General features: G+C 46.9%; 2 protein-coding genes across 2 annotated transcripts in view; both read left to right on the top strand.

Annotated features, from left to right (window-relative positions):
• The window catches only part of LOC109403142 (protein O-mannosyl-transferase Tmtc3), an 804,586-nt gene that overhangs the window by 517,812 nt on the left and 271,782 nt on the right, over nt 1-14,992 (top strand). The window lies entirely within an intron of this gene.
• LOC134289800 (uncharacterized) lies at nt 6,940-13,713 on the top strand. The gene is made up of 2 exons (XM_062856329.1): nt 6,940-7,265; nt 7,324-13,713. Exon 2 carries the CDS (start codon nt 7,412-7,414, stop codon nt 13,298-13,300), a length of 5,889 nt encoding a protein of 1,962 aa, XP_062712313.1. The 5' UTR covers nt 6,940-7,265; nt 7,324-7,411; the 3' UTR covers nt 13,301-13,713.

Below are 14,992 nucleotides of genomic sequence, written 5' to 3'. Positions count from 1 at the left end.
GCCCGTTGGTGTGAATAGCCCTTAATTGAGTTCACTCTTTGGCGAGCGTTCGTGCGAGACAGTCGCAACTTTTCGTTCGTCCGGTTTGTCTCCCGATTCTATCCAGTTCGGTGGCTTTTTCCAAAGTGCTAGTTTTCCGAGTGATCAAGTGTTGAAGTGATTATCCCTAGTGGGACGAGTGCGGTTGGCTAGGCCACAATTTTTGCCGCAAAAGTTCGTTTGGTTTGAGTAAAGTTCACGTTTTCATTATATCACGTGGCGCATTGTCCAATTATCGAGCACAGCAGTGCAGCACCCCCCGCACACCGCGCCGCTCGCGCGGCCGTGATCGGCTTCTTCCAGTGAGTAACCAAGCTCATCGTCGTCGACAACAGCAGCCCACCGAGAGAAGAGCAGAGAGCGTTCAACCGCCGCACACCAGCGCAGCGTCGGGCGCTCAGCAGCAGCTCGCTTCCTCCCTATGCGGGCCATCCGATCGCTTGGACCTGTCGTCGTCGAGCCTGTAGCTAAACAGAGTGCACAAAGATAAGTACATAAAGTTACCTCTCGTTGTTCCCCCCTCTCCACTGACTCTTTGATTAGATTTAATTTGGTACATAAGCAGTTTTTTCTCACTTTTCCTGTAGCGTTAATTTTGTTCTTGTTTTTTGATTATTTCCCGTCCCCGTGATAGTGTTAGTTTAAGGTTTTTGAGTGCCCCGTGGTGGTAGTCAACTACCACAATGGGCGATGATGACGATGGCGGGGGTACGTCGTACCGCATCAACGAAGCTTCGTTATTGGCATCGGACTGCTCGAGCCAACAAGGCGATGTAAATGCTAATCCCTTTGTCTCCCTTCACCCTGGTGCTTCTGCAATGGACACCAACAGTAAATCTGTTTCGACGTCCCCCCGCCTCAAGGCCTACCCTCCCGACTTTGGCGGGCCATATGTTGTTTTCTTCCGACCCAAAGGCAAACGTTTGAACACCGTTCAAATCAGCAAGGATCTGACTAAGCGGTATTCTTCCGTTGTCTCCATTGACATGGTCGGTACAGCTAAGCTTCGGGTGACAGTAGGCGACCGAAAACACGCTAATGAGATTGTGGCCTGCGAGTTGTTTACTCTTGAGTATTTTGTCTACCTTCCGAGCGCGTCGATAGAGATTTCGGGGAAGGTCGCCGACGCATCTTTGACCTGCGAAACGATCATGCAAGGCTGTGGTCGTTTCCATAATCCTTCTCTACCTCCTGTCCAGATACTGGATTGCCGGCAACTGCATTCGGTATCCCAGGAGGGCGAGAAGAAGGTTTACACACCATCTGAAGAATTTTCTGTGACCTTCTCCGGATCTGCATTACCAGATCTGCTGGTGATTGGCAAACTTCGGCTACCTGTGAGGCTGTATGTACCGAAGGTAATGAATTGCATCAATTGCAAGCAGCTGGGCCACACCGCTCAGTACTGCAGCAATAAACCTCGCTGTGCAACATGCGGGGAGAGACATGTGGACGGTGCGTGTAAAACGCCGCCCAAGTGTGTTTATTGTGGCAGCGACCGTCCACATGATCTGATTGATTGCCCAAGGTACATACAGCAGAAAAAACATCAAAAACGATCGTTGCAGCAGCGATCACGGCGAAGCTACGCCGAAATGCTGAAAAAAGCTGCCCCGACCGTTGAATCCCGTAACATCTACTCGTCTTTATCTCTCGATGATCAGGGCTCTGACTCTGAGGTCGGGGACGGGGTTCCCTTTGTTTTCAAGGGTGAAACGAGGAAACGGATGAGGCTCCAGAGACCCACCAAAAAACCTCGGAATCTGCCTAGCAGCGACCCCCAACCCACCATGACAAATTTCAAGAGTGGTAAGAAAGTCACAAAACGTTCCCCTCCGGGATTCAAAATCCAGGACGAACGAGACTTTCCATCACTCCCGGGAACATCTAAAATCCCAGATGTCCCACGTTTTTCGAATTCTCAACCGGAAAGACAGCATTCGGAGCACCAGGAGCAACCTCATGGTGCGCCATTGTTTACGCTCTCTGGCATCGTAGACATCATCCTCAGCTTCTTCAATGCTTCAGATTCCGTGAAGAACATTGTAAAAGGACTTCTTCCTTGTGTGACCCCTCTTTTGAAGCAGTTGGCTTCTAAAATGCCCCTCCTTGCGACAATCGTATCTTTCGATGGCTAATTTAACCACCGAGGTCAAAGATACGATTTCGGTTCTACACTGGAACTGTCGTAGTATTACACCGAAATTAGACGTTTTTAAATTTTTAGTTAACAATTTACAATGCGATGTTTTTGCACTATCCGAAACATGGCTGACACCTGATGTAACCTTACCTTTTCCCGATTATAATATCATTCGCCTTGATCGATCCGACTCGTACGGAGGGGTGCTTCTAGGGATCAAGAAGCAGCACTCATTTTACAGAGCCGATTTTCATCCGATGACAGGCATTGAAGCCGTCGCATGTGAGGTGACTATCCGAGGTAAAACCCTCAGTGTTGCCTCCATATATCTTCCTCCGAGAACTGTGATATCTCGCAGGGATCTCGCCCACATCTGCTCGGTTATGCCCGAGCCTCGGTTGCTCATGGGAGATTTCAACTCCCATGGTACAGGCTGGGGGGAACTGTACGATGACAGCCGTTCAACGTTGATATATGACCTCTGCGACGACTTCAACATGACAATTTTGAATACCGGAGAAGTTACACGAGTGGCACCTCCAGCTCAAGATGGCAGCCCTAGAAACAGCCGATTAGACCTCTCAATCTGTTCGAGCTCACTATCGCTGGAGTGTACATGGAAGGTTATCCAGGATCCCCATGGTAGTGATCATCTGCCGATTGTTGTTTCTATTTCCAATGGGTCACATCAACCTCCATCTATCGACATCGCCTACGATCTCACCAAGCACATTGACTGGGAGAAGTACGCAGAAGCAATTATCGACGGTGAGCAATCGGTAGAAGTCCTTCCACTGATCATCAGTAGCGCGCTTCAGGCACAACGTCGACCAGTGCCAGGTCCGTCGGTTCGCAGGAAACCCCCCAATCCGTGGTGGGATAGTGAGTGTACAGAAATCTATCGCGAGAAATCCGCGGCGTTCAAAGAGTTTCGGAAACGCGGTTCGGTCGAAAACTTCAAGCGGTTCGCTTCCCTTGAAAGCAAGTTCAAGAACTTGATCAAGGCGAAAAAAAGCGGTTACTGGCGTCGGTTCGTCGAGGGTTTGTCGCGCGAGACTTCGATGAGAACTCTTTGGAACGTCGGGAGAAGAATGCGTAACGCGTCGTCGGTAAACGAGGATAGAGAAAGCTCTCCTCGGTGGATTCTCAAGTTCGCAAAAAAAGTTTGTCCAGATTCCGTACCCGTGGAGCGAATAATTCGTGATGTTTCCGAGGATAGGGACGACATGGATAGGCCGTTTTCGATGGTTGAATTCTCACTTGCTCTTCTTTCATGTAACAATTCCGCTCCAGGAATGGATCGAATCAAGTTCAACTTGCTTAAAAACCTCCCCGACGTCGCTAAGAGGCGCTTGTTGAACTTGTTCAATCAGTTCCTGGATAACAACATCGTTCCGGATGACTGGAGACAAGTGAGGGTGATAGCTGTTCAAAAACCCGGGAAACCCGCGTCGGATCATAATTCGTACCGTCCAATCGCGATGTTGTCTTGTCTACGGAAGCTGTTGGAGAAGATGATTCTCTTTCGACTGGACAAATGGGTTGAATCGAATGGCATGTTGTCAGATACACAGTTTGGTTTCCGCAGAGGCAAAGGTACGAACGACTGTCTTGCGTTGCTTTCTTCAGAAATTCAGCTTGCCTTTGCTCAAAAGCAGCAAATGGGCTCAGTGTTTTTGGATATTAAGGCGAAACTGGAAGCATTTTCGCATTATTTTGGTTTTTGATTTTTTATTAAATAACGAAGCAATATTTTCAAAATCGGTTTTCGTGCACATGTAGAGTATGGATCAAGGTATCTTCTGAATTTTGTTGAGGTGAAAAATATTTTCCATTTTTGCAGAAACCATTTTTTTGTGAAATTACGTTCAAAAATGGTTTCTGCAAAAACGAAAAACATTTTCCACTACAAAAAAATTCAGAAGATAGCTTGATCCATACTCTACATGTGCACGAAAACCGATTTTGAATATATTGCTTCGTTATTTAATAAAAAATCAAAAACCAAAAAGTGAGGAAATGCTTCCAGTTTCGCCTTAAGGGGGCTTTTGATTTAGTTTGTGTCGATGTTCTTTCTGACAAACTACACGACAGTGGCCTTTCACCAATTCTGAACAACTTTTTGTATAATTTGCTGTTTGAGAAGCAGATGAGTTTCGCTCATGGCGACTTGACAGTTTCACGAATTAGCTACATGGGCCTCCCCCAGGGTTCATGTCTAAGCCCCCTTCTTTACAACTTTTATGTCAGAGACATAGATGATTGTCTCATGGAAAACTGCACGTTAAGGCAGCTTGCGGATGACTGTGTTGTCTCTGTAACGGGATCAATAGCAGTCGATCTGCAAGGACCACTACAGGATACTTTGGACAATTTGTCTACTTGGGCTCTCAAGCTGGGTATCGAGTTCTCTCCGAAGAAAACTGAGATGGTTGTCTTTTCTAAAAAACACAAACCGGCTAAGTTTCCGCTCGTTCTGATGGGTAAGACAATCACTCATAGCATGTCTTCACAATACCTCGGCGTCTGGTTCGATTCCAAATGCACCTGGGGGAAGCATATTGTGTATCTGATACAGAAATGCCAAAAACGAATCAACTTTATGCGAACTATTACCGGAACATGGTGGGGAGCACACCCGGAAGATCTGATCAGGCTGTACCAAACAACCATTCTATCGGTTTTAGAATACGGTAGCTTCTGTTTTCAATCCGCGGCGAAAACACACTTGCTGAAGCTTCAACGGGTTCAGTACCGTTGCCTTCGGATCGCGTTAGGTTGCATGAACTCGACTCACACAATGAGTTTAGAGGTACTTGCTGGTGTACAGCCTCTGACAGACCGCTTTGCGGAGTTGTCGTTTCGGTTCCTCATCCGATGCGAGGTTGTGAATCCGTTAGTCATAGAAAACTTCGAAAAGCTGCTCGAACAGAATCCCCAAACTCGGTTTATGAGTGTGTACTACTGGTACATGACACTGGAGGTAAGCCCAAATCCGGTTAACACCAATCGTGACAACTTCTCAGACTTCGACAGCTCCTCTGTGGATTTTGATCTCTCTATGAAGGATGAGATCACCGGTATACCGGAATCTTTTCGTTCCATATGTATTCCACAATTTTTTGCAAGTAAGTTCGGGCATGTTAGCGGGGCCAGACAGTTCTTCACAGATGGTTCCAAAACCAATGATTCGACTGGATTCGGTGTCTACAACGAATTTCATAGCGCCACCTTCATGCTTCAAAAGCCATGTTCGGTATACATTGCTGAGCTAGCGGCTATATACTACACCTTAGAGTACATTCGCACTCTTCCACCTGAGCACTACTTCATTTTTACCGACAGTCTAAGCTCTCTGGAGGCTGTTCGGTCAATGAAACCGATGAAGCACTCAGCGTACTTCCTGAAATGAATACGCCAAGTCTTGAGTGCTTTGTCCAAACGCTCATACATCATCACCATAGCTTGGGTCCCTTCACATTGCTCAATCCCGGGCAATGAGAAAGCGGACTCTCTGGCTAAGGTGGGCGCTAGCGAAGGCGATATTTACGAGCGTCAAATCGCCTTCGACGATTTTTTTGCATTGGCCCGTCAGGAGACCTTGATCAGCTGGCAACACAAATGGAGAGATGGAGAGATGGGTAGATGGTTGCATTCCATCATCCCACAGGTGTCGAAGAAGCCATGGTTCAAAGGATTGGATTTAGGCCGCGATTTCATTCGTGTGATGTGTCGGCTGATGTCCAACCACTATTTGTTGAACGCACACACCTTCCGTATTGGGCTCTCAGAAAGCAATCTCTGTGTCTGTGGCGTGGCTTACCAGGATATCGAACATGTTGTGTGGGGATGCAATGAGTATCGTGAGGTCAGATCTGAGCTGCATGAAATTCTCCGGGTCCGAGGAAAACAACAGAAACCCGTTAGAGAAGTGTTGGCAGGACTTGATTTGGAATACATGAACCTGATTTACCAGTTTTTGAAACGTGTTGATGTCAGAGTTTGATGTAGTACGTTCCTTGTTTTCGTTGTCCGCCTTTTGGTTTTGTTGTTCGCCCCTGTCTGTCGTCACCCCCTTCCGTTTGTCCTCTTCTTGTCGTTTTCTACCGATAAAGTCCTTTCTTTTTGGTTCCGTTACAGATATGGACAATTTGTCCCATCAAAGTTTTAGTATAAGTTAGCAAATAATTTAGTTTTAAACCCATTAATCCGTCCTTCCCATTTTTTTTTCTTCTTTAATCCTTAACCTCGAAACAGCCGTGAGTACTTCGGCTTCCCAAACTAACATAGTTTTAAGGCAGTAATAAATTGTAAAATTTAAAATCATTGTTAAAAACAAAAGATTTCGGCTCAGTTATGCCCATGTGGCGCCCGAGCCTTCCAAATAAACGAATAAGTAAAAAAAAAATAATTGAGTTGAAAATCACTGAAAGAAAATTCAAAATCGGTTCACAGGCGGCTGTGAACGAGCTGCTTAAACTTTTAGTTCCTACTTCTTTGAGGAACTTAGATAAAATATCTTAAAGTTTTTCAGTAACAATTCATAAAAACAAATAAAATAGAATATTTCGAAAAAACCACGGTGATAACTTTCAGAGGAATCTCAGATGAATCTTCTGCTTATGGGTGTAAGCCCACAATCAACTTAAATGGTGCCTAAACCGCGGCACAGTGGACCGAATAAACTTTTGGGCAAATTCCTCATTACAAACCACTCAACGAGACTCAACAGTACACTTGGCGTATCCCATCTGTGGACAACAAATCCGTCGAGATGGCCACCCTGGTCGCATAACTTCAGCACTTGTCAATCTGACAGGTCTAGATATAAGCATATAGTTGAATGACAAATCAAAATGTCAAAACCTTTCCTATTAGATAATGTGCCACGCTACAAGAAACATTGAATTCGCCGATACAACTATATTTTCTCTTTGAATTATTGCCTAAATTATAGTGAGTTTGAGTATCTTTTCTCTATTATGTTGCTAAATATATATTTCACTTTCAGTGCCATACAGTTGTAAAAAACAGAGTTCTTTGGTCAGCTATTAAAACTAAAAATTATAGAAAACACTGAAAAGTAAGAGAACTGACCTAACCTATATTATACTTATTTAACTATTCTAATCTTATTCTAGTTTTGAAGCATCGCTGGATTAAAGTGCTATCAAAAATCAGTTAGTTTTTCTTCTCCGCTGATCGAAAGAACAAACTTCAAAATTTTCAATGTCGGAACCACATACACCGGAGGTTGAGGTCGAACCAGCCTGTAACTACGCAGCATGCGAGCACCCGGACAAAGCAGGAGAATTCGTTCAGTGCGATAAATGTGGTTCGTGGTGGCACTTTACTTGCGCCGGTGTCACCGGATCCATCGCGGACAGAGCTTGGTCATGCTCGAAGTGCACCACAACATCAATTATCTCTCCGGGTGGTGAAGGCTCTGCAAGTGTTTTAGCTCGAAACCTAACCCTGCTCAGAGAACGGCACGAGCGCGAGAAGAAAAGGATGGAGCTAGAGTTGCAACGGAAGTTCCTCGACGAACAACAGCGCTTATTGGACATATCGGCGGCAGAAGATGTCGGAAGTACAGGTTCTAGGGTGTTAAACGACTGGTTAAACGGTCATGAAGGAGAAGAAGGCGCGGTAGGAGGTACAGCAAACCCGCCAGCAGCCTCTCAAATTCAGCCACCAGGGATTCCCAAAGAACCAGATGCAGTGCAGGTGATCAAGGATTTGCAGGCGCAGCTCGCCTACTATCAGCGCGCGTCTGTGATGCCACCACCGCCTCAAAACCAACTAAGCGAGTTAAATCGTCAGCTAGAACTCTGTAGGGCACAGCTAGAAAAACTCAACATTCCCGATTCGCGCCCAGTTGCAGGAAGGCCGAATGCTACATCTACGCCACCGTTCAACGACCCATGTGTTCCGTTTAATTCTGAACGGCCGTTACAGCTGCCACGGTTATTTTCGCAAGGAGCTGTTCCCAAGCATATTCCCCGACAAGCGGTAAGTAGGCCCGAACCAGTAGCGCTAGACAGCTCGGTGCCGCCTGCTTTCGCCGAACCGCGGCGCCCTCCGGTAGCGCATCCAGTCAATTCAAGCGGCATAGAAGGTTCCAACTATTCCGTTGGAAACCCACAGTATCGTAGGCTCGGGAACTACGTACCACCAAATGTAGGCCCAACTCAGCAGCAACTCGCGGCTCGTCAATCGCTCGGGCGCGACCTTCCGGTGTTTTCAGGAAACCCCGCTGACTGGCCGATATTTGTATCGAACTACAATTACACCACTGCCGCTTGCGGATTCACCGATGGGGAGAATATGCTTCGGTTGCAAAGGTGTCTCAAAGGCGCCGCGTTAGAGAGCGTCCGAAGTCGGTTGATATTGCCAGCAGCAACTCCTCAAGTCATCGAAACGCTCAGGATGCGTTATGGGCGACCAGAACTTTTGATTAACGCTCTACTCGAAAAGGTTCGATCAATCCCGGCGCCGAGGTCGGATAGACTGGACGGACTCATCGAGTTCGGCGTAGCGGTACAATCATTGTGTGACCATATAGAGGCTGCCAACGAACACGACCACTTGTCGAACCCGTCGCTCGTGCAGGAGCTAGTGTCGAAACTGCCTGCCGATCAAAAACTGATGTGGGCTGGATACAAACGTGGTGTTCCGATAGTGAACTTGAAGACATTCAGCGACTACATGATGGAGGTGGTTGAAGATGCATCCAGCGTGATTTCGTTCGAGCCAGAAGTTCGGAAACCAGCTAAGAAGGTCACGTCGAAGGGCTTCATAAATTCACACAATGCTGACGTCCCTGAGGAAGCTTCAGGACCCAAGGTCGCTAAACAAAGAGAATGTATGGTTTGCAGCAAATCGGGTCATTATGTGAAGGAATGTGGTATCTTCAAAGCGTATACTGTCGATGAACGATGGCGCAAGGTTCGAGCCTTAGGATTGTGCCAGAATTGCTTGTTCGGGCACGGAAGGCGCTCTTGCCGAATTGCAAGCCGGTGTAATGTCGATGGATGCCAGTTACGTCACCACTCTTTGCTACATTCGGCGCAGCGCCCGACCCAAGTCGTTGAAAACCATACCCACCAGCTGATGGGTTCGAAGGTGCTTTTCCGGATTATTCCGGTGACTTTGCACGGTCCGGCTGGAGCAATAGACACATTTGCCTTTTTGGATGAAGGATCGTCCCTCACTTTGATTGAAAGTGAACTGGCAAACCAACTCGGCGTACATGGACATTCGCGGTCATTGTGTCTTCGTTGGACTGGCAATACATCTAGAGTCGAACATAAATCCCAAGCAGTGACCGCCGTCATATCCGGAAGTAGCATGAAACAACGCTATACACTGCGGGACGCACAAACGGTGGAGTCCCTCAATCTCCCAACACAAAGTTTTCTGTTTGATGAGGCGTTGAGACAATTCGGGCATCTTAAAGGGCTCCCGATACAAAGCTACCATAACGCGAAGCCGAAGATTTTGATAGGCGTTGACAACCTGCGCCTTGCCGTGCCATTGAGGATTAAGGAGGGACCTGGCTCCGACCTCATCGCAACCAAAACGCGTCTAGGGTGGTGTGTGTATGGTCGTCAACAAGGGAAGACCAGGAGCGAGTATAGTCTACACATATGCGAATGTTCGTGTGATGATAAATTACAGGATTCGCTCAAAGAATTTTACGCCATAGAGGAGGTTGGCGTGAAACCTCCAGAAACGATAATGTCGAACGACGATCGTCGCGCTTGGGATTTAATGAAAACCATTACCAAGCGCGTTGGAAACCGCTACGAGACGGGCCTTCTTTGGATTAAGGATGACATCGAGTTCCCACAGAGCTACGGAATGGCAGTTAGAAGACTTCAATGTCTAGAGCGACGGATGGAGCGAAATCCCAAATTAAAGGAGAACCTACATCGACAGATCGCTGAATATCAGGAGAAGGCATATGCTCACAAGGTCACGCCAGGAGAACTCAGCAAAGTGGATGCAAAGAAGATATGGTTTCTTCCTATCGGCGCCGTAATCAACCCCAAAAAACCGGACAAGGTCCGAATCGTTCTGGATGCCGCGGCTAAAGTGAAGGGCATGTCGCTCAACAGCTTTCTTCTAAAGGGTCCTGATCAGTTAGTTTCACTTCTTGCTGTTTTCTTCAATTTCCGTCTCTTTGCTGTAGCGGTTACAGCAGATATTCGGGAAATGTTCCACCAGCTGCGAATACGCCAGGAGGACAAATATGCACAATGCTTTCTATGGCGAGTTGCGCCTAACGACGAACCGGAAACGTATGTAATGGACGTGGCTATATTCGGGGCCGCCTGCTCACCAGCATTGGCCCAGTATGCCAAGAACACGAACGCCATAGAACACGCTGATAGATTCCCAAGAGCTGCTCAAGGGATTCTCAAAAGTACGTACGTCGACGACTACTTGGACAGCTTTGGGAGCGTTGAAGAAGCGAAACGGATCGCCACGGAAGTACGGATGGTCAACGAACACGGAGGTTTTGATTTGCGCAACTGGAGATCCAATAGTAGAGCTGTCATGGAGCACATGGGGGAAACCGAAGTAACCCATGAACAGAAAATATGTCTGTCTGAAGATCGACGACCGAATGCCAGTCTGGAAACTGAACGGGTGCTGGGGATGTTATGGGACCCGTCGAAGGACCAACTGTTTTTCTGCACACGTATGAACGACGAAACGACGAGCTTGATCAACGAAGGTGCTAGGCCGACAAAGCGACAAATTTTGCGATGCGTAATGTCACTTTTCGACCCTCTCGGCCTGCTTTCTCCATTCGTAATACATGGAAAGGTCCTCGTACAAGACCTGTGGAGAGCCGGGTTAGAATGGGATGAGCCGGTAGGAGATGGAGCGTTTGTGCGTTGGCGTAAGTGGATCGATGCGATGGAATGGGTGGCAACTATACGAATTCCACGCTGTTACTTCGCCCTCGCAACCGAGTGCACCTATTGCAATGCACAGTTGCACGCGTTCGCAGATGCGAGCCCGTCCGCTTACTCGTGCGCCGTATATTTGAGAATTGTCGGGCAAGATGGTATTGTACAATGCACGTTGGTAGCCGCAAAAGCGAAGGTGGCACCGTTAAAGCCACTTTCCGTTCCGAGACTGGAGCTCCAAGCGTGCGTTCTTGCTGCTCGTCTAATAAAGTTCGTCGAAACAAATCATCCAATCGTTGTCGCTAAAAGATTTTTGTGGACTGATTCTCGAACGGCGTATTCTTGGATTAGAGCAGACCCCCGTAATTATCGTCCTTTCGTTGCTCATCGAGTAGGTGAAATTTTGGAAACGACGCAAAGTAACGAATGGCGATGGCTTCCATCAGAAGATAATCCGGCCGACGAAGCCACGAAATGGGGAAGCTGTCCCTACATCAACGCGGACAGTCAGTGGTTCAGCAGTTCCCGGATAATGTACCAGCCTGAAGAACAATGGCCAGACCCTGCGGTGCCCCACGTCGACATTGAGGATGAAATTCGTCCTTGTGTACTGCACCATGTCGAGGTTCATCACATCATAGAGTACGAACGATTTTCTAAATGGGAAAGGCTCCGAAATACAATGGTCTACGTTCTACGATTCAGGAATAACATCGACAAGCGGCGCTTGAGGACGGTCGGATCACCATCGCAGCAGGAGTTGAAAACCGCTGAAGAAGCGATTATAAGGATGGTACAGCTTGAAGCCTATCCCGATGAGGTGGCTATAATAGGGAAAAATAGTTCGCTGCCAAGGGAAAAGCAACAGCATTTACACAAATCCAGCTCGATACATAAGTTAGTGCCCTTTATGGACGAATGTGGCATCCTTCGGCAAAACAGCAGAATAGCCGCCGCTGAACAAGCCGCCTTCGGACTTCGCTTTCCTATGATCTTGCCGAAACAACACCTCGTCACCAAACTGATAGTTGAACATCACCACCGCCGCTTCAGGCATGCCTTTGCCGAGACAGTGGTAAACGAACTCCGCCAAACCTACGCTATACCCAAGTTACGATCCTTAGTGCGTCTCGTGTCACGGGCGTGCCTAATCTGTCAGCTGAAAAAATCTCGCCCCGCCGTCCCTCCTATGGCTCCTTTGCCACCAGCGAGACTAGCTGCTTTCGTACGCCCCTTTAGTTATGTGGGCGTAGACTATTTTGGCCCTCTGCTTGTAAAGCTTGGGAGGTCAAATGCCAAAAGATGGATTGCTTTATTCACATGCTTAACCGTGAGAGCAATCCACCTTGAAGTAGCTTTCAACTTATCGACGGACTCCTGCATCTCGTGTGTCCGACGCTTTGTGTGCCGTAGAGGTTCGCCGATCGAGTTCATTTCCGATAACGGCACGAATTTTCGCGGTGCGGACCGAATATTGCGTAATCAGATCAATAGTGGACTAACGGCTACCTTCACTAATTCATGTACCAAATGGAGCTTCAATCCACCAGGGGCGCCCCACATGGGCGGCGCCTGGGAAAGGCTGGTACGCTCAGTGAAATCGGGAATGGAAGGCGCTTACTCGGAGGGCAAACTAGACGACGAAGGGCTCCAGACTCTGATCCTTGAGATCGAAAGCATTGTCAACGGAAGACCGTTGACTTATCTACCGCTCGAATCAGCAGAATCGGAAGCCCTCACTCCTAATCATTTTTTGTTGGGCAGTTCCATGGGGACTAAGGTACCTTCGGTGGAAATACCAACTGCGCTACAAGTGCGGGGTTCCTACGATATGATTCAGCGCCAATTGAACCATTTTTGGGTGCGCTGGGTGAAAGAGTATCTGCCGGTGATCAGAAGGCAACCAAAGTGGTTTTTGGAAACCAAGCCTGTACGGAAGGGTGATCTAGTACTTATCGCCGACGAAGGATCAAGAAATGGCTGGATACGAGGAATGGTCCAAGAGGTTACGGAGGGCATCGATGGACGAATACGCCAAGCGACGGTGAAGACTTCGAGCGGAATCCTACGTAGGCCAGTATCGAAACTCGCCGTTTTGGATGTAATCAACGGAAGTGCAGTCTCGGAGGATGTCCAGATGCACTCGGGGGAGGATGTGGACAACAAATCCGTCGAGATGGCCACCCTGGTCGCATAACTTCAGCACTTGTCAATCTGACAGGTCTAGATATAAGCATATAGTTGAATGACAAATCAAAATGTCAAAACCTTTCCTATTAGATAATGTGCCACGCTACAAGAAACATTGAATTCGCCGATACAACTATATTTTCTCTTTGAATTATTGCCTAAATTATAGTGAGTTTGAGTATCTTTTCTCTATTATGTTGCTAAATATATATTTCACTTTCAGTGCCATACAGTTGTAAAAAACAGAGTTCTTTGGTCAGCTATTAAAACTAAAAATTATAGAAAACACTGAAAAGTAAGAGAACTGACCTAACCTATATTATACTTATTTAACTATTCTAATCTTATTCTAGTTTTGAAGCATCGCTGGATTAAAGTGCTATCAAAAATCAGTTAGTTTTTCTTCTCCGCTGATCGAAAGAACACCATCCAAGTAGTACGCTGAATGCCTCATCGATTTCATTATTTGAGCAACCTCTGGAGAGCTTACAACGTCGTCGGTAGAAATGAAGTAGTGCTCCGGTGAACAATTGCAAATTCACTCTGAGGTATAATATATAGGTACAGCTCTGAAATATCTTCAGTTATGAGTTGAGAGCATTATTTGTCAACTAGTCATTTTCGTATTCGTACACAGATAAAAATAATGATAATTACACGTCATGTAAACTCCACTTTAGTCATGTAAACTTACTGTTATGATGGTTTACATGATATGTCATGTAAATTTGTGTTATATGTCATGTAAATACTCAGAGTCATGCTGAATTACATGACCTATAATGGAAGTTCACATGATGTTTTATGACTTTTACATGGTATGTCATTTAAAGTTCTGTGATATCCCGCTCCAATCATGTGCATTATATGTTACAGAACTTTACACTCTTTTTTTCGATCTGTGTATATTGTGTGCAAGCTGGAAGATATTTTATGTTCCCTGGACCGAAACAGGTATTTGAAATAGCATTAGATACTCAAGGACACATATCAGCCTGTGAACACATTGACGTCATTCAATCGTACACATACAGCCGATCCAATAGGATGCTGTTGTTACCACCACCGTCCAGGACAGTTCCCACAAGAGCAATAAACACAAAAATCCAATATCGAAAAACACTCACCGAACCGAAAGGCACAGCTAGAAGCAACAGTAATTTATTCCAAATTTTGGTCCTGGACTTCCATTTCACCCGACACTGAGCCTACCTCCCCCACGAAACGAACAACTTTTCAAATCACTGAGACAGATCCTTGCCCGCCCCGGACTCTTTGCGTACAACCAGCAAGGATACCGATTCCGGGAAGTATAGCGGCGTCCGAAGTGAAAGGAATCGATTGGAAATGGTAATGCTGCTGCTGATGCTGTACCGGGTACAAATAGCCGCAGGCTAACGACGGAAAATCCCTACGACCAACAATGCGGGTGAGCGTTCAGGCGAGTGTGCGGTCGGCCGGGGATGCTCGAAAGAAAATCCCTAAATATTTGTGTCTCGATTTTTCCCTACCATCATTACGGTGGCGGTGGGGCAGGGTGCGGGGGAAGATCCCGTTGTCTGCCGTCGTTGGTTGTTGGGGAGCACTGCTGGGGGTCGACATTCCCGTGAATTGAAATGGGAAAATCGTAGGACGACAACGGCGGCGACCGAACGTAAATTTCGCCTCTGGATATCCTTTTTACCGATTCCATGAACAG

Source organism: Aedes albopictus, chromosome 3, assembly GCF_035046485.1.
Source record: "Aedes albopictus strain Foshan chromosome 3, AalbF5, whole genome shotgun sequence".
Lineage (NCBI taxonomy): Eukaryota > Metazoa > Arthropoda > Insecta > Diptera > Culicidae > Aedes > Aedes albopictus.
The sequence above is the reverse complement of the archived record's forward strand: the minus strand, read 5'-3'. Positions and strand labels throughout refer to the sequence as shown.